The 20998-nt window shown below is 40.2% G+C and overlaps 1 protein-coding gene and 1 pseudogene across 1 annotated transcript; both read right to left on the reverse strand.

Moving 5' to 3' along the window:
• Positions 1 to 351: 351 nt before the first annotated feature.
• Positions 352 to 4916, reverse strand: LOC134575768 (toll-like receptor 13; annotated as a pseudogene).
• A 949-nt stretch (positions 4917 to 5865) lies between these two features.
• Positions 5866 to 12617, reverse strand: LOC134574742 (leucine-rich repeat-containing G-protein coupled receptor 5-like). The gene is made up of 3 exons (XM_063433837.1): positions 11383 to 12617; positions 11159 to 11172; positions 5866 to 5953 (listed from the first exon to the last, which is right to left on the reverse strand). The coding sequence occupies exons 1-3, from the start codon at positions 12601 to 12603 to the stop codon at positions 5866 to 5868; spliced, it is 1323 nt and encodes a 440-aa protein (XP_063289907.1). The 5' UTR covers positions 12604 to 12617.
• Positions 12618 to 20998: the final 8381 nt, after the last annotated feature.

Here is a 20998-nt window from a genome sequence, read left to right on the forward strand (position 1 = left end):
GTTCAATTCACTACTTGCTCAGATGATTGCAGGGTGAGCAAATCTGTAATAGTATTCTGATGGAGTTACTATGACAACGCAGTAAAAAAAAATGCAAATTGTGGCAGTTGGTATTAGTGAAGGCAGGGGTGATTTCAATCCATACATTAAAGACAGGGGAGGACCACATAAACTGAGTTGTAAGAGTATGTTTATTGTTTATGGTTTCTAATGACTATATATATTTTAACAGAACATTTTTTTTTTCTGGATACAACTTTAAAAGACTACTAAAACTTGTTTACATATCTTAATATAAAAGTCACACATTCATCTATATTATGCTTACGTTTTAATTTTAATGCACAAAAATAAAGGGTTCATATAACAGATCAGAATGTACTGAATACATTTTATACTATTTTTAAACAGTATACTTGCAAAATATATTCCTAAAAGATCAGTTGTTATTTTAACGCACAGTAGCACAGACACTAAGTAAAAAAGAAATTAATTATTTACAGAAACATTGATAACATCAACAAATAAACAAATCTAGTTTATTAAAGGGACATGCAACACTTTGAGACATCTGTCTCTTTCAAGAGCTTCAGCTTTGCATAAAATAGTTACCTCGCTCTGCAGGCCTAAAAAGCATGTAAATCTGATTTTTCTTTTCGTGTTTACCTGCTTCCTCTTTCCTATGTTTTCCACACCCACTCCAGGGAGGACACTGATCCAACCAATCTGTGTCCTATCCCTGAGAATTCTGGAAAAGTGCATTGGGGATGCCTGACAGATTTACACGTGCACAGTTAGAAGACCTCTTAACCTTGCAACATCCTGACAAGGGGTGAAGAGAGTTAGTCTTATTCATGCAGAGCAGGATCGGTGTCCGGTTTCTCTCGCTTCCTACTGCACATTGATGCCCTGGTTCTGTGATTAGCAGACTGGTCTGAAACTGTGTTGGGCGGATCAGAGGAGGGGGACTCTTGAAACTCCCCTTGCTAAGTGGTGTGCCCACTAATGCAATCTCATCAAATTTAAAGTAAATTCATAAAAGTTTGTTACTTTACTTCTCAAAGTGTTTCTTCCTTTATTTTGGTTTGTATTTCAAAGTGTCATTTAAAAGTGTCTGCTAATTAAAAAAAAATAAAAAATAATGGTTAAGTGATTCATGTCCCTTAAAGCTTACATATTTTGATACAATATATACTGTATATAAAATGATTTCAATTACATTTATCAACCCATTGCCTATGAACATCAAGAGTAAATTGGCAACAAACTTATTTTGGTTGACCCCAACCAAAACTGGGGATACTTAAAAATATATTTTTAATAGGTAATATGAAGCTTGCATATTCTATGGAAGCCTTTCTTTGCAATTTCCCCAACAGGTTCCAAAAATTTAACTAGCAAATACGAATTTTAATAGCATACACTAGGTGGGTGTTGATAAAGAACATATTTGTGAAATTTTCATTTATGTGGCCTGAGTTCTATTCATCACCCCATAGCTTTTAAGCAGACATGTATTACATTCTCTGCTGTATGTTTGTTCTTTAACATTTCTTTACTACATTCCATATGTACAAAAAAGTAGAAAGTGGCAGGCTACTGGTTGGCTGTGTCTTTTGGCGCAAAGCTGGTTTGTCCTTTTGGCAGGTTGGCTAAGGCACTGGATTGGCTGTATAGGCTGTACACATTGACGGTGTAAAGCTGTACAAGGAGGTCACTTGCGCAGGTATTTTTACAGACCTCAACCGCGCAAGCAAAAGTTCGTAATCAAAAGATCCTTCAGCCTATTTAGAGGTTATTTTATTATGTCTACATATATTTGTCATGGTATTATTTGGAAGTAAGGGGCGATTGCCAGTATAAAAGAGGACTTGTATAGCTGTCAGTGGAATGTTATTGTTCTGTTTATTTCTCCACTTAATACATTATTTCTAAAAAGAGAAACACGAATAAACAAAACGTCACAGCCTTACTCATGATAACATGTGCCTCTGCTAATATTGTTCATTGTGCAATGTTAATCCTGCACAGTGGAAACTTGAATTAGACTATGCATTAATGTTCTGTAAACCACCAATGACTTGACGCAACCTTGCCCAAAACAACTCTTGTCCATTGAGATCATCTGGCCATTCCAGGTAGGTTTTCTTATCCAACACTTTAGTGAGTCTGTGATAACATTGTAGCTCTTCCCTAGAGATCTTATCAAGGAATATGAATATGAGAGAATCTTTACTGTCTGCTACAAGTCTGTAGGTTGCCATTTGCATCTCTAGGGAGCACCAGTGACTTTGTAGGTAGCTACGTGTTATAAGGCAGATAGTCCACCTGCTTTTATAGATACTGTCCACTATATTCTCAACTACGTCTCTGCCAATCTCAAAGTCCCGATTATGGATATACACTCTTAAAAAGGGGGGACCATTTTGCTCCAAGTTGGGAAGCAAGTGCTCTGTTATCCATTGCTCATCATGAGTGTTATAGGAGACAAATGCATCGTATTGATACAAGTCTTCCTCCATTCCTCTCAATCTGTGATTCAGCCAGCACTTAACTGTATAGAACAAATACAAACTATACCACTAAATGCTTTCATGAAATATAGAGGTGCACATAAATACCAATATACTGGTAAAAGTGGATATAAATATTTGAAAATTCAAGTCATACTGACAATTTGACCTTAAAAAAGAAAGCATGTTAGTTTCTATAGAGCTCATGAAGCAATTTTGCTCATGGGCATTAATAATGGAAGCCCGAGTATCATATTCTAACCATGACAATAACCCACCAAATTTACAGTTACAGTCGAACATTACATTCTTAAAATAAATGTAACTAAGGTTAGGCATTGAAGTGAATGCATGTTCATTCATCTCTTGAATGTCCTGGTTTTCAATAAGAAGAAACTCAAGAGAATTTAAATCAGAAAAAATTGCTGCTGAATCAAATGTATTTATTCCAGAATTTTTCAAGTGCAAGATCTTCAGGTTTGATAATCCATGAAATAATTCATGCACATTTATTGGAGCTCTTCCTATCAGTTTATCAGTGTTTTCTATACGAAGAAATGCTAATTTCTTTAAATATTGCAATGAGGAATTAAGTGTAACTATACCAGTCGAGTCCTGTGAATTTGCATCATAAGACAGTTTTTCCAAATTTGTAAATTTCCCAATGGCTTGATCAATCGATTCAAAACAAATGCAAAACAAGTTATCCCTCAAGTAAATTTCTTTCAACCCAGTGAAAACAAATTCCTGGCATGTATCAACAAATACATGCTTAGATTCTATCTCCATGGTAACTAAATTTGATAATTTATTAAAGTTTTCTGATAACAATGAAACAAAAGTGTTTGAGGTTTTTAAAGAAATATGTTGTACAGAGACATCAATATACTGAAACCACGACATGTCATCTAGTTCATTGTTAAACATCAACCTGATGTCTTCAAGTTTGTTGAACCAAACAAATGCAACTGGTTCTATATCAGTTAAACTGTTTTCATATAAATTCAAATGTTTTAGAGAAAAAAGACTGTAGAATGTAAAATTTGTTATTTCAAATAAATTGTTATTTTCTAGATTAAGAAAAGTTAACAATGTTACACCATCAAATGCAAAATCTTCTATAGTGTAGATCTTGTTATATTCTAAAGATAAGACTTGCAGATTTTGAAGGCAACTAAATTGTCCTTCGGAAAGAGATGTTACATAATTAAAAGAAATATTTAAATGCTCTAGTTTTGTAGAAAAGCTAGTTAAGGTTTCAGCAGGGCAAATGTCCAAATAATGTATTTTGTTAAAGGATACATCCAAATATACTAAGTCTTCCAATGTTTTGATTTGATTGGAATATATCCCTTCCAATAAATTATGTGATAAATCTATTTTTTCCAAGTTTGTGCATGTGCCTGTGTATGTCTTAATTTTGGAGACTGAATTATATCCTAATAAAAGTTCTTTAACTTTAAAATATGACGAATACTCACAGAGTTCCATTAAATTAATATTGGTCATTGTTAATAAAACAGTTGTAATTATTCTAATCCCTGATTGGAACAGTTGCTTAGTCTGGATTCCAGTTTTGTTAGCTTTAAAAAGTGACAAGTATGGGAAATTACACAAAGAATTATTCTCAATCAATTGTAACTTGTTCATACTCAAATCTAGAACGCTGATGTTAAAATCCACATATTGACCATTGATTGCAGGATATTCAGAATGTAAGCAGTCTTCTTTCCTGAGGACATCAATATCATTGTCGACTATTGATAGTTTTTGTAATGTTTTTAGTCTTCCTAAAGATTTTGTTAGTGTTGACAAAAAACGGATGCTGTTATTTTCTAATATCAGATGTTCTAGGTGAGGAAGATGGTTAAAGATTGATGTATCCAATGCGGAAAACTGTACACCAAATAATTTGAGCTCCAGGAGGTTGTTTAGTCCATCAAAAGTATCTTTGTGAAATGTAATGGTGGTAGATATGTTTTCTAAAACTATCCATAGAGTGGAAAGTTGGGATAATCCTGAAAAGGTTCTAGATAAAAGCTCAAAATTTCCGGTTATATATAGTGCTTGGAGGTTCCTCAGTTGAGAAAAGGCAGCTGTTTCAATTTTAAGTCCTTTATAGTTTGATAGACAAAGCCAGTCGGTTTCCAGAGGAACCTCTACCAAAGATTCATTGAGGGCTTCCACATTGTCACAATTTACACCTAATTTATAGTTTAGGAGCTCAAACTCACCACACTTGTCAAATGTTAAATGTATGTCTGGGCTAAAAGATTCTTTTTCCAGTACTTGACATTTCAATCTCAGCACACATAGGCAAAAGGAACAGGTAGACATGATATAGGTAATCCATCCCAAAATATTCATTGTTTTTGTAACACAATCTTTGGACAGTGCGTGAATATGTAGATATTCCAAGCTCTGTCTGTGTAAGTATGTGAATTAACTTGTGTATTTAAAATACACTGGTGTTCACATCATCGTGGCATTGGGTAAGAGCACTTCTCATTTCTGGCAATTAAGGAACAAAACTCTTTCTTAATAATATTTGCTATTTCAGAAACTCCCTAAGTTGGCAGTTTTCCCCTATTAAATGTCTCAGTATTATGCACCCTTCTATAATCTCTCTGTCAAGGTAAGTATAACAACCCTACACGCAGTGCGTAGACAAATGGCTATCCAAATAGAGAGATAAATGATCGTAGTGTATTACAGTGCATTTAGTAGGCAGAATAGCAAGGTAAAGGAACAAATTGAGGTCAGGGATTCCGTAGGTACACTATAACAAAAAGCCAAGTCGGGTCAAGGAGTACAGATAATAGAGTAGACCAGAAAATCTCTGAACAAGGAATGTGTTATTGGGGTCACAAATAAATCACAACATGACACTGAATGAATACAGAACTCAAGGATTATAGGTCTGGGGCGATTCATTGATAACTATGCCCCTGAAATATGAGTGGGTGTCAGCAATAACATGATAATGGCATGACGTGGGCGTGGCCTAATTATGCCATAAGAGGACCAGGGCTTCAGCGTCGGTGACATAAAAAGAGTTCAGAGGGTAATTACATGCTCGGAATATTTGTTGCCATTGTTGATCCTCCAGAGTTTATTTCAATTATTTTTCCCAAGCTTTTAGGAATGAGAGCTTGTTGGTTTTTTTGTTGTATTTCTAAGGCATAAAGCATGGATGTGAGTGACATTGAGGTTTGAGTTTTAAGAGGGTAATTATAAAGGGGCCATTATAGGCACCATAAACAGTTCAACCAATTGAAGTATTAATAGTGACTGGAGTCGCCAAGCACCAGCTACAGTTCAGTGTTACCTCGTTTTCAAACATCTATGGGGCTCATGACTTCACCCCCACCAGAGATATGGCTAAGGCAGGGTTCAATTCATACAGGATAAGAGCATTCTGCAGCAGAGACTTCCAGTTCCTTATAATCCAAAAAGAGTCAAAAAGAGTCAAAACTTGATGTGAAAAAACCCAAAGCATTTAATAGGTTTACAGTTATATGTTTAAAAGAATACAAAATATTACATATATACTCCGAAATACTTTATTCCATGTAAATAAGGAAATAAACACTTAATGACATCAATTATTATGATATTCGAACATATTTGTTTTAAATAACAAAATTAAATAGGATCATGTAATGTATTTTTTTTTTATATACACATTTGATGGAATCCTGATCTTGAAATAATTAAGAAAAAAGTTCTTAAAAAAAATAGTTAAAAACGCTATTTGTTATGTAGATAATAGATATCAGTTTTACACAACACAGTAGGCAGAAAATAAAATAAGAAAAAAAAAATGTCAAATAACAAGTTCATAGATATTTCAGAGGTATTTGTTGTTATTTTTTGGAAATGCAAATATGTCTTGATAATTAGACACGTGCATATCATCTAATTCCAAATTAAATGTTGTGTATATGCACAGAAAGTATGTGAAATACACAGTATGTATACAGAATGTGTGCAATATAAACAGGACAGAAAATTAGAGAGCTCTCTTCTAAACAGCCGAAAAGTCAAAATTATGTAAACTCGTTTTTTTTTTAATTTGACAATTCAGCTGTTTAATAGATAGCCTCCTAATTTGGTACCCTTATGTGGGATTGCCATATTTATTAAAGTAGGGTGCTGTATAACAGATAGCTACCTTATTTGTCATCCTTAAATATGGCAATTCCACATAAGCATACCAAATTAGGAAGTTAACTATTAAGCAGTAGTGATGTCGCGAACATAACATTTTCGGTTCGCGAACGGCGAACGCGAACTTCTGCAAATGTTCGCGAACGAGCGAACCCGGCGAACCGCCATAGACTTCAATAGGCAGGCGAATTTTAAAACCCACAAAAATGCCCTAAAGGCCCCCACCCCTGAGCGGTGGGTGGGGGCCCTAAATAAAGAGAGGTGGGGACCTACTGTCCTCCCCCCGCCCCCCACACCTGAGCGGTGGGTGGGGGCCCTAGATAATAATGGTGGGAGGGGCCTACCGTCCTCCCCCCTGGCCCCCACCCCTGAGCAGTGGGTGGGGGCCCTAAAAAAACAATAAGGGGGGACCTACTGTCACCCCCGGCCCCCACCCCTGAGTGGTGGGTGGGGGCCCTAAAAAAACAATAAGGGGGGACCTACTGTCCCCCCCGGCCCCCACCCCTGAGTGGCGGGTGGGGGCCCTAAATGAACCCCCCCAATCAAGGTGACTAGTGGTCCCAAGCCCCTATTCATCCCTTCCCCACCCAAATACAAGCTATCCCCTACCTTCCCCCCTCACCCTAAAAATAATGAGGGGGGAATAAAATAACTAACTTGTAAAAAAAAAAAAAAAAAAAAAAACTTACCATTTGACGTCTTCTTTTTTCCAAAAATCTTCATTTTTCAGCCCCCAAAAAAGCCAAATAAAAAGCCATCATACCCGACGAACTTAAAATAAAATAAAAAACTCGAGCGCAAAAATAAAAACATATAACAATGTTTGGTATTTAGTGAATATTCCCCTGTATAACAATGCTTGGCATTTAGTGAATATTCCCCTATATAACAATGTTTGGTATTTAGTGAATATTTCCCTGTATAACAGTGTTTGGCATTTAGTGAATATTCCCCTATATAACAATGTTTGGTATTTAGTGAATATTCCCCTGTATAACAATGTTTGGCATTTAGTGAATATTCCCCTGTATAACAATGTTTGGCATTTAGTGAATATTCCCCTATATAACAATGTTTGGCATTTAGTGAATATTCCCCTGTTTAACAATATTTGGCATTTAGTGAATATTCCCCTATATAACAATGTTTGCATTTAGTGAATATTCCCCTGTATAACAATGTTTGGCATTTAGTGAATATTCCCCTATATAACAATGTTTGGCATTTAGTGAATATTCCCCTGTATAACAATGTTTGGTATTTAGTGAATATTCCCCTATACAACAATGTTTGGTATTTAGTGAATATTCCCCTATGTAACATGTTTGGCATTTAGTGAATATTCCCCTACATAACAATGTTTGGCAATTAGTGAATATTCCCCTGTACTTAATCCACCAATCAGAATGTTATGAGTCAAATTACACAGTGTGGGAAAATTCCACAGAACTTTCCCATGCTGTGTAAAATGACACAGAGCACTCTGATTGGTGGATTTCAAACCAACCAATCAGAGTGCTGTGACAGGTAAATGTAGAGACTTACCTGTCAGTCTCTTCATTTACCTGTTAGAGCATTCTGACTGGATGGCTTAAACCCAACAATCAGAGTGCTCTGAGCCTAATTGCAGGGCGGGGCAAGGCTTTATAAGCCTTCCCCCGCCCTGCAGAGCTCAGTCTGCGCGGAGCCCTCGCCGGGTGAAGATGGATTATTTTTTTTTGCGCTCGTTTTTTTTATTTTTTTATTATTGCGTCGGTTATTATGGATATTTATTTGGCCTTTTTGGGGGCTGAAAAAAATAAGATTTTAGAAGAAAGAAAACATCGAATGGTAAGTTTTTTTTTTTTTTACAGGTGCTTAGTTAAATGTCCCCCCCTCATTATTTTTAGGGTGAGGGGGGTAGGTAGGGGGATCATTTTTTTTTGGGGGGGGGGGTGACTAGGGGTTTGGGGACCCCTAGTCACCTGGGGGGGACATTTTTTTAGGGCCCCCACCTGTCGTTCATGGGTGGGGGCCAAGGGGGAGGACAATAGGTCCCCCCCTATTGGTATTTAGGGCCCCCACCCGCCGCTCAGGGGTCGGGGCTGGGGGAGGACAATAGGTCCCCCCATTGGTATTTAGGGCCCCCACCCGCCGCTCAGGGGTGGGGGCCGGGGGGGAGGACAATAGGTCCCCCCTATTGGTATTTAGGGCCCCCACCCGCCGCTCAGGGTCCTCCCCCCTTTTTTACTTTAGGGCCCCCACCCGTAATAGGGGGCGGACCGAACATCGCATATGTTCGCCGTCCGTGGTGAACGCGAACACACGATGTTCGCAAGGAACTATTCGTCAGCGAATCGTTCGGGACATCACTACTAAGCAGCTGAAAGATCAGAAAAGATCAGAAAAAAACTCTTCTATAAATTTAGATCTTTCAGCTGTATTTAGTAGATAGCTCCATAATTTGGTACCCTTATGTGGGATTGCCATTTTCAAGGATACCAAATTAGGGAGCTATCTGCTAAACAAAGTCTTACTTTGGTTTAGCAGATAGTGTCCAAAATTAGTTTCGCTCCCAATTGATGATGTTTTCCATATTTCAGAGGAACCACAATTAAAAAATTAATGAGCTGTAATGAAAATAACAGACTAATATTTTGTCCATGCACATCTCTATCAATAATGCCCATACACAGTAAAAATTGTTATCTGGCTACTGAAGATTGTGAATATGTAATACATGCCCAAACTCATCACCCTGAAGCTGCAATTCAGAAATATCTTATATACTGAGCTGTTTCAGCTCATATGCAGTAGAGGAGCTGGAGGTTGATGTAGTTTACAGCTGGGATACCCAAAAGGAAGATCCCCAGGTGTTGTAGAACTACACTTCCCATGATGCTTTGCATGCCTTTAGAATGCCTTTCGAATGACAAAGCATCATGGAAGCTGTAGATTTAAAACATCTGGGGATCTACCTTTTGGGAACCCCTGTTTTACAGTTTCCTTTGAGTCCACCAAGGGCAGGAGCTGCAGGCATAACAAACATGTGTAATATATGGGCTGTACATGTATGGGTAATGTATGGACTATACATTCATTTTTTGTGTACTACTGGTATACTAGCGATAACATTACGTAATCTTGCCCAAAATAACTCTTGTCCCCTTGCATTGTTTGGCCAGTCCATGTAAGTTTTCTTATGCAACAACTTAGTTAGTCTATGGTAACATTGTATCTCTTTCTTTAAAATCTTATCAAGGAATATCACTAGGAGAGAATCTTTATTCTCTGCTACAAGTCTGTAAGTTGCCATTCGCATCTCTAATGAGCACCAATAACTTTGTAGGTAACTATGTGTAATGAGGCAGATAGTCCACCTGCTTTTATGGATACTGTCCACGATATTCTCAACTATGTCTCTGCCAATCTCAAAATCCCGATTATGGATGCACACCTTAAAAAAAGGGGGACCATTTTGCTCCAAGTTGGGAAGCAACTGTTTTGTAACCCACTGTTCATCACGAGTGTTGTAAGAGACAAACACATCATAATGACATTGGTTTTGAACCTGTCCTTTGAACCTGTGATTCAACCAGCACTTTACTATATAGAACAAATAACAGAAATACCAGAAAATAATTTCATGAAATATAGAAATGAACATAAATACCAATATAATGGTAAAAGTGGATATAAATATTTTAAAACTGGAATCGTCCTTGCAATTTGCATGCAAGAACGATATCAGGTTAGTTTCCATAGCGTTTATAAAACAATTTTGTTCATGAAAATGAATAATGGAAACCTCTGTATTATATTTTAACCATGTCAATAACCCACTAAACTTACAATGGCAAGGGAAAATTGTATTCATAAAATACATATATTTAAGATTAGGCATAGGTGTGAATGCATGTTCATTCAATTCTTGGATGTTCTGGTTTTCAATAAGTAGAAATTCCAAGGACTTTAAATCACAAAAGATTGCAGGTGAATCAAACTTATTTAATCCAGAGTTTTTCAAGTGCAAGACTTTTACATTTGACAATCCATTAAATACTTCGTACATATTTATTGACGATCTTCCTATTAATTTATCAGTATTTTCTATATGAAGAAATGTTAATTTCTTTAAATATTGCAATGATGAATTAAGTGTAACTATTTCTGTGGAATACTGAGAATTGGCATCATAGGATAATTTTTCCAAATTTGTAAAATTCCTTAAGGCTTGATTAACCGACTTAAAACAAGTGAAATACAGGTTATTTCTTAAGTAGATTTTTTTCAGCCTACTAAAAACAAAATGTTGGCATGTATCAACATGTATAAACTTTGACTTAATCTCTACAGTTACTAAATTAGAAAGCTCATTAAAATTTCTTGCCAACAATTTGACAAACGTTTTGTAAGTTTTAACAGAAATGTGTTTTACAGAGCGACCAATATATCGAGACCAATTTATATCATCAATGTCAGTATTAAAAGCTAACCTGATATCTTCAAGCTGGGGGAAATCAAAAAATGCATATAATGCTATACTAGTTAAAATGTTTTCATCTAAATTTAAATATTTTAATGATAATAGACTGTAAAATGTAAAATTTGTAATTTGCGGAATGTAGTTATTTTGTAGGTGTAGAACCTTTAATCTTTTTAAACCAGCAAATGCAAAATGTTCTATTGTATAAATTTTGTTATGTTCTAAGGACAAAACCTGAAGATGATGGAGACAACTGAATTGTCCTTTGGCAAGATTTGTTACAAAATTGAAAGATATGTTTAAATGCTCAAGTTTCATGACAAAATCATGTAAAGTTTCATTTGGGCAAATATTGAAAACTTGTATTTTATTAAAGGATAAATCTAAATATTCTAAGTTTTTTAATTTTCTTGATTGATTGTGATGTATTCTTTTCAATGAATTATTTGATAAATCAATTTTTTTCAAATTTAAGCAGGTGTCCGTGTATGTATCAAATTCAAGCACTGAATTATATCCTAATATAAGCTCTGTCACGTTCATACGGGAAGAATACTTACAGAGTTCCACTGAATTAAAGAATATATTTGTTAAGAAAAGTGTTTTAGTCATTTTAATTCCTGATTGGAAAAGTTGCTTAGTCTGGATTCCAGTTTTGTCAGCTTTAAAAACTAACAAGTATGGAAAGTTACACAAAGAATTATTCTCGATAGATTGTAGAAAGTTTTCGCTCAGATCAAGGACGCTTATGTTAAAATCCACATATTGATCACGGTTTGTAGGATAGTCTGAGTATAAACAGTCTTCTTCCCTTAGGATGTAAATGTCATTTTTGATTATTGATAGTTTTTGTAATGTTTTTAGTTTTAAGGATTTGGTTACTGTTGACAAGAAACTGATGCGATTATATTCCAATATCAGATGTTCTAGATGATTAAGATGGTTAAAGATTGATGTATCCAAGGCAGAAAACTGTATACCAAATAATTTGAGCTCCAAGAGGTTGTTTAGACCATCAAAAGTATCTTTATGAAATGTAATAGTGGCAGAAGTGTTTTCTAATGCTATCCATAGAGTAGAGAGTTGAGATAATCCTGAAAAGGCTTTGGGTAAAAGCTCAAATACCCCAGTGACATATAGTGCTTGGAGGTTCCTCAATCGAGAAAACGATGCTGTTTCAATTTTGGAGCCTTTATAATCTGTTAGACAAAGCCAGTCGGTTTCCAGAGGAACTTCTGACAAGGATTCATTGAGGGCTTCTATCTTATTACAATGTACACCGATTTTATAGTCCAGAAGTTCAAATTTATCACATTCATTGAATGTTAAATTTATGTCCGACTTAAAATATTTTCTTTCCAGCACTTGGCATTTCACTCTCAGCACACACAGGCAAAAAGGACAGGTGAAAATGATGTAGGTAAAACATGCCAAAACGAGACTCAAGATGTCCATGAGTATATGTTCACCAAAGGTTCTTCGAAATGTATGTGAATGTAATCGTGCTCTAAATAGAGTTTCAACATTTTGAGTAGGTAGACATGTGAGCTTTACACGCATAAATTACAAAATCTAAAATACACAGACTTGCAACATTACTGTATGACTGTACTTCCTGTTTTTTTTTTTTGTAAATCTGTTTATTAAGGCATAGTAAATAATACAGAGTTGGCTCGCAGGCCAGATAAACGAGCAAAATTTTCAAGACATTAGCAAGACATGTATACAAAGTTTTAGTATCTAGTAAGTTGTGATATAAACAGGAGCAATACGATTAACCTATATCAGATCAAGAGATCCGCGCTGCATCTTGTGGGTCAGTAGCAGGTCCCCAGCTGTCAGGTTCAGATATGTAAATAAGCAGTACCTCAGAACATTCCCAAGGTATTTACAAGGGTGCACCACTGACTATTCTAGGTGTGACGTTGCTTTAGGTTAGGCAGAGACAGTTGGCATGATCTATCCCATGAGAGCAGAGTTAGGAAAATTGGGTCAACCGTTAGCAACGTAGAGGTTAGAATTCTGGGTCTGTGCAGACGATATAGAGTACTGCCTCATCACTTCCCATACATAACCCCTTTACCTAGTGTATCCCCAGATAAGGCCAATATTCCGGATCTAAGACTCTGCGGTAGTGGGAGATCATCCCTCCAGACAGTGTGCCACAGCGGAGCTCGAGACATATCCACCGGCTAGTACACCCAACAGACCACTAAACCATTTAAAAAGGGGGTCAATTGATCGCCCATGTTAAAGGTCACGAGTTCTCAATGCATAAGTTTGTATGGGCACCATCCCGGGGCATTGAGGGGGTGAACTAGAGTGGTGGTCGCCCAAATTTAGTAAGTGTCCAGCGTGACCTAGGTCTCCAGGGTCTCCGAGGGCATCCCCGGAGATCATGGTTTACCGTCCGCCATCAAGTCTGATCACCAGAAAGTCGTCAGTCGGTAGTCAGGTCAGTCATGTACCGTGAGATGTCAATTATCCGTCTTGTGTATAGTCTAGCCAGTCCCGAGCCCAGATCCCCCGTGGCCCAGAGATCAGAGAGAAGAGGGTAGGAAAAGAGGTTAGAGAGGGGGGGGCATTGGAAACTGCGCTGCGCGCCCCTGATAGTCCCCATTCTGTCGGCAGCTGGCGATATAGAAGAACCATGGCGCCCACATTTCAGTGTGTCTGGCTACCCGGCCCATGATGGTAGCATGGGCTTCTTCTGCCCCCTGAATATCTTCCACTCTTTTGATCCACTCACTTCTGGTCGGTACTATGTCCGTTTTCCAGTGAGCCGGAATGTTAGCTTTTGCGGCGTTAAGCAGGTGTCGTAGTATTGATTTCTTGTACACTGGTATGGGTAGAGCAGAGATGTGTAATAAAGCCAGTTCTGCGCCCCACGTTGGTAGATCTCTTAGGATGAGCCGAACCGCCTCTCTAATCATATCCCAGTAGGGAATGATAAGCCTGCACTCCCACCAGATATGTATCACTGTACCGAGCTCCTCCTGACATCTCCAGCACGTCGGAGGAGTAGAAGGGAAGATGCGGTGGAGTAACACCGGTGTCCTATACCATAGGGAGATCAGCTTATAATTTAGCTCCTGATAATAAGAGCTCATAGAGCTCTTATATTGCCAAAGTAGCGCGGATTCCCATTGTTGGGTGGTGAGATCCTTCCCTAGTTGTCCTTCCCATTGCCGTTTGAATGCCATCCGTGTGGAGGCGCCTCCGGTGAGCAGGTGCAAATATAGAGATGAAATTGCGTGGTCTAGGGTGGTACCTTGATCACAAAGCTGCTCAAACCACGTAAGTTTCCTGTGGAGTCGTGCATTGTGTGGTATGGAGGCCAGAAAATGTTTCAGTTGTAGGTGGCGGAAGTGTGAAAGAAAGGTAGGAGGTCTATCCCCTAGGAGCGATGAGAGATCCCGCAATTGTCCACCACTAAGAACCGTGTATATGGGTACAAATGTACGTTCACTCTCGATAGGCCATGCCTCAGTCGGGAGCCCCCCTCCAACTTCTTCATTGTGAGTAATCGGTAGCAGTGGGCTAGGCGTCGGCGACACATGTTCTTGTTCCCTCAGGGATTGCCATCCAAGCAGGGTCTGCGAGACCAACCCCTCGCTAGGCGTCAGGGTGGGCCGTCTCCTGGGGGATCCCCATATCCTCGCCTCCAGCGTCGGGCCTATGAGACCTCTATCGAGGGCTACCCATTGTTTAGGTGTCGACGTTGAGTGCCAGTCCAGAACGCGCTGTAGGATAGCGGCTTGATAATACCTTTTGAAATCAGGGAGCGCTAGGCCGCCTTGTGTCCTCGGCCGGCATAAGAGGTCATGGCGAAGCCGAGGGCGGCCCCCATGCCAAATATATTTGAGCACTCCTGATTTTAGGGCCGCAAAGAAGCTCACCGGAATGGCCAGGGGTATAGTCTGTAGGAGGTAGAGAACCCTCGGAAGGATGTTCATCTTAAGCACTGCTACTCTACCGTGCCACGTGACGTGTGGATAGGACCATTTGGAAAGGTCCGTTAAGATATTTTTAAGGAGAGGTGAAAAATTGCAGTCGTAAACTTCTTCCGGATTCGTGGTCACCCAGACCCCTAAGTATTTCATTTTACTAGCTAGCCAATTGAACGCAAACTGTGGTTCCAGAGATCGGTATTCCTCCGGGGGGAGCGTGATGTTTAGCGCCTCACATTTGGAGATGTTAAGTTTAAATCCGGACAATTGTCCGAATTTGTCAAGTTCCGAAAGGAGGCAAGGTAGTGTAATCCTGGGATTGCGGACGAAAAAGAGAAGGTCATCAGCATAGGCCGCTACTTTGTGGTGAGTGCCATGCCATTCATAGCCCTGGATGTCTGGATTCCGTCTGATCGCTCGGAGAAGTGGCTCCAGGTGGAGTGCGAATAACAGAGGTGAGAGCGGGCATCCCTGTCTGGTACCGTTTCGGATAGCGAAGTCGGCGGTCGTGGCCCCATTGACCCGTACCGTTGCTCGAGGATCAGCGTACAAGGCAGAGATCCACGCGAGGAACCTCTCTCCACACCCCTGCCATTGCAGCATTTCCAGCAGGTATGACCAGTTGACCCGGTCAAATGCCTTCTCCGCATCCGTGGAAAGAAGCATCAGCCGGGTCCCCTGTCTCCGAGCATGGTGTTGAACAGCAAATAGTCTTAGGGTGCTGTCCCTGGCTTCCCTACCCGGGATGAATCCCGTCTGATCAGCATGAACCAGTCCGGGTAGAAGGTGTTTGAGGCGATTCGCCAGCACCTTTGTGAATAGCTTGGAATCCACATTAATCAGAGATATCGGGCGGTAACTGCCGCAATGTAGCGGGTCCTTCCCGGGCTTCAGGAGTACAGTGATGGTAGCAGCAACTGACTCCCGGCCCAGAGGACCCCTGTCTCCTATCGCGTTGACGGCGTTGGTGAGCCGAGGGACCAGCAACCCCGAAAACTTTTTATAGTATCCCACAGAGAAGCCATCCGGGCCTGGGGCCTTCCCAGTCTTGGATGATTTCAAGGCCATGGCTATTTCATCCACACTAATTGGGGTATTTAGGAGCCCCGCGGCGTCTCGGTCCAACTTATCCACGTCCACGTCTGACAGATAGGTGCGGATTTTCTCGCGGTGTCTCATGGCTTCGCTCTCCCCGATCGGTGCTTGTAAATTATAAAGTTTCTCATAGTAAAGTCGGAATTCTTCTGCTATCAGCTCCGGGAAGGGAGACACTTCTCCTGAGGTCAGTTTTAGCTGGCGAATTTGTCTGGGAGGCATGGGGCCTTTTAGTAGCCGGGCAAGGTATTTACCACCTTTATTGGCGTGGGCATAATAGAAGCCTTTGGTTCGCTGCACTGCCCTGAGGTGTCGTTTCAGGAGGAGTGCTTTAAGTCGTCTCCGATGCTCCATCAGTTCTCCATAGACAGCATTTAACTGAGAGCGTTTATGACTGCGCTCAAGTGTGGAGATAGTGCGATGTAGTTCGGTCATTTCTGCCATGAACGTTTTTCGTTTTTGCGAGGCGATGCGAATAAAGATGCCGCGGATCACGCTTTTATGCGCTTCCCACAAAGAAATCGGGGATATGTCCGGGGTATCATTTTCCCTGAAGTATTGCTCCAATTCCCGGTGCAGCTGATCTTGGGCATCCCGATCCAGTAGTAAGGCTTCATTAAGTCTCCAGGTCCATCCAGTCGGCTTGTAGAGAGGGGAGGCCAGTTCCATCTCAACTGATCCGTGGTCCGACCAGGTGGCCGGAAGAATGTTGGCTCCCACCAGGCGAGAGAGTCCTTCTTGGGTGACAAAAAGGTAATCTATCCGCGAGTATCGGTTGTGAAGTGCAGAAAAATAGGTGTAATCTTTCACCGTAGGATTCAGCACCCGCCAGCAGTCCACCAATCTCAGAGAGTCCAACGATTGTCGGATGGACCTGATGTGACGTTGTGGGATACAGCTATGACCTGTGGAGGAGTCCAGCATAGGATCCAGCGGGGTATTAAAGTCGCCACCAACAATCAGGGTCCCATCCGAGAAGTCCTCCAATTGTTGAAGTGCATTGCGGAGAAACGGTGCCTGTCTCTTATTAGGAACATATATAGAGGCTATCGTGTAGATCTTATCAGCAATGACTCCTTTAAGGAAGAGGTATCTCCCCAGTGAGTCCTGTGCTCTATCTAGTTCTTCGAATCCCAAGTGCGCTGACAGTAGGATAGCCACACCAGTTTTGTGAGCGGAAGGGTGGTTGCAGAAGTAGTTAGTAGGGAAGTGTCGATCGCGTAGCTTGGGGTGGGACTCTCCCCTGAAATGAGTTTCCTGTAGCAGTGCGATCGCAACTTGTTTTCTTTTCAATTCCCTTAATAGGTGCGATCTACGTTCAGGAATGTTGAGTCCTCTGCAGTTCTGCGAGATAACCTTTAGGGGTGCTTTGCGGTAAGCCATGATGCGTAGTGTCACTACGAACAAGGGCTGCCTTGGTGCCGTGTAGAACCCTCAGGGAACGCGACAGTCAGTCCAATGCTAGGTGAAGAAAAGGGGAGGGGGGGATAGCGAGTGGTGGGGAGGGGGGGGAAGATGAGAGAGAAGTTAGAGATAAGAGTAGTGGGTGTAAGGTGGGTCAGCCACAGGAGACCGGGGATCAGGGCCAGGTGTCTGTTAAGAAGTTAAAAGGAGGTATGTATCCTTGTCGTCGATACCCTCACAGAATTTGGGGGTAGCCCAAATCTACGCCCCCCGCCCGAATGGAGGGGGGTATTCCCGTGCAGCGACCAACACTAGAGGTGCTTCGTTCCGGTACCAGCCCAGGAAACCCAAGCACTCTCTATGTGGCCACGACTACAGCACGAGTGTAAGAAAGTGGAGGCACAGCTCGAGCTCCGCCTGGAAACTATCTCTCCGAAAGACAATCGGCAACCGCTCCCAACCGTTCCCCCTGGCTACTGTAAAAGGGCTATGGAAATTCCCCGGAGAATGACAGTGGGGTCAAGGCTTATGGATGGTAATATCAAAACAAAAGGGAAAGTAAATACAGAGGAGTCGGGCCAGTACGCAACTACCAGAGATAACCGGCATACCCCGGGTATTACCCCACAGCAGGGCACTCTATCGGAATCCCATACCCGCCCCTCCCTTAGAATCTCGTACGGGCAGCATCCTATCTCGTGGCGTAACAGCGGGTGACGTGTACTTATCCAGCCCCCCAGTACCGGAAGACCCGTGGGGACCCCTAAGCCCCATCTCCCCTAAAGGGTTACATTTTGTACTTCCTGTTTTAAGCATTTAATGGAACAGAACAGATGATTTTCCTTCTGTTCATTTTAATTTAGTTAACTCCTTCACTACCAATAACTTTTAGATTGAAAAAAATATTAGCAGTACATTTATTTGAAGCAAGGGATGTGTAGCTGGCATATAAACATATCTCATCGATTTTGTGTATAGATTGATTTGCAGACAAGCTTAAAAATTTAAAATAGGTAAATTTACACCCTTTTTATTTTAATTTATTCCGTCATCTCTAATAAAAAAATATTTGGGAAAGGAAAAGTTTTAGACCATGGGTGCCCAAAAGGTAGATCCCCAAATGTTTTAAAACGACAGCTTCCATGATGCTTTGTCATTCTAAAGACATGCAAAGAATCATGGGAGTTGTAGTTCTACAACATAATACCCCTTTCCAAGATTATTTTCCCCTAAATTAACTTTTACAATACGTATAGATAAAGAGTGAATACACCCCAATCAAGGGGGGACTCAATACTGGATTTTAAAGAAGGGAAACAATCAATATTACAACTATAATAACTAGCTTAGAGCTAAGATTTGTGGGGCGATAATCACAACTATCCTCAGCTATATGTGATACTATATTATAGTATCTAATAAAAAAACAAAAAAACTTTATTAGGTAAGACAAGAAAATATTGATACAAACAGAACTTATGCTGGGAAGCAGATATAATTGTTATGTGCCGGTATATTGAAACCACATCTCCCAATCCTTGTTTAACGGCAACCAACTGCAGCTATACTCCAGGGGGCTTAGATTAACCCTGATAATGGCTGCTAAATCCAGATAAACAGGATTAATATAGGGAACGTTCACTAAATAGTGATCTGGGAAATAAACATAACCTTGGGAGCAAAATACCATATGGCAACAGAACTATAGATCTGAGTAAAGGTTTTGTGATAAGAAGAATTACCGTGAGTATTATACAAGCTTCAAAACATAAATGAGTCAAAAATCACTCCTATTTAATGAAGCAGCATTTTGGTAAAAGTATGCTTATCCCCTTCGATACAGCAACCTCATAGACATTAAGGGGTTTTATTTTATGTATCCTTCTTTCTTTTAATACTTTAGTTAAAAACCTGGCAGTGTGGATACAGGGCTCACTTTGAGGTTTATCTCAACACTGTTTTTAATATAGATATTGCTAAAAATGATAATTTTAACTATTATGGTTACTTCGAAATACTGGAGTTCTGTATACTGTACCTTTTTGTACTGTCAGTCAAAAAAAAAAAAGAATTGAAAAAAAAATCATAAAACCTTTTGCATTTCTGCAAAACAGACTTCTAAATCCAAAGATCTTCTAAAATGTCACAATACAATGGAATCATGGTATTGGATATATATGCACCCCACGGTGTCTGTTGAAAACCTGCCCCACTGGAATGACCTTACATACAAAATTAAAGAGGCCAAGGAGAACTTGTACCACTTTCAGAAACACAATCTCAGCTGCCACAAGCGTGCAAACTGCCAGCAGCATTTTATTGACTTTGTTTTGTTTTTGCTTACAAAATACTAAGGAAGTATCAGTTTCTATGCCTGAAAAGGATAGAACTTTTATTGTCCCCTCAGATTTGTCTTCCATAAGCAGAACCCTGGAACTCGTCCATTAGATGTCACATGACAGACATCATGTAAGAAAAGTGTGGCAACTTAAGCGAGCTAAAGAAAAGAAAATGTTACTTGCGCTTTTTCCTTAATCCCTATGTATATTTAGACAAATGGAGGTCATTTAGTTGCTCCAATGGCCATTGGAGGGATGCCCGCCTGCCAACGTCAAGGCAGACCCCCCCTAAGCGGGTCCTAACACTGACCCTTCAGCCTGCTTCCTTGAGCTTCTGGCAAAGATATCTCTAATGAGACAGAAAGGGGTATTTTTTATATACACCCCTTTACTTATTAACCCTTAATAGGGAACACATGGGATGGGTAGCAGCATTGTAACCAGGCTGTGTGATACAAAGTAAATACAAATACAAAAAGAGAAGTCCTGCGCTTAAGCTGCAAGGACTACAACACACATCAGCCCCAATATATAGTAAAAACCAAAGAAAAGAAAATGTTACTTGCGCTTTTTCCTTAATCCCTATGTATATTTAGACAAATGGAGGTCATTTAGTTGCTCCAATGGCCATTGGAGGGATGCCCGCCTGCCAACGTCAAGGCAGACCCCCCCTAAGCGGGTCCTAACACTGACCCTTCAGCCTGCTTCCTTGAGCTTCTGGCAAAGATATCTCTAATGAGACAGAAAGGGGTATTTTTTATATACACCCCTTTACTTATTAACCCTTAATAGGGAACACATGGGATGGGTAGCAGCATTGTAACCAGGCTGTGTGATACAAAGTAAATACAAATACAAAAAGAGAAGTCCTGCGCTTAAGCTGCAAGGACTACAACACACATCAGCCCCAATATATAGTAAAAACCAAAGAAAAGAAAATGTTACTTGCGCTTTTTCCTTAATCCCTATGTATATTTAGACAAATGGAGGTCATTTAGTTGCTCCAATGGCCATTGGAGGGATGCCCGCCTGCCAACGTCAAGGCAGACCCCCCCTAAGCGG

This window comes from Pelobates fuscus, chromosome 10, assembly GCF_036172605.1.
Source record: "Pelobates fuscus isolate aPelFus1 chromosome 10, aPelFus1.pri, whole genome shotgun sequence".
Taxonomy (NCBI): Eukaryota; Metazoa; Chordata; class Amphibia; order Anura; family Pelobatidae; genus Pelobates; species Pelobates fuscus.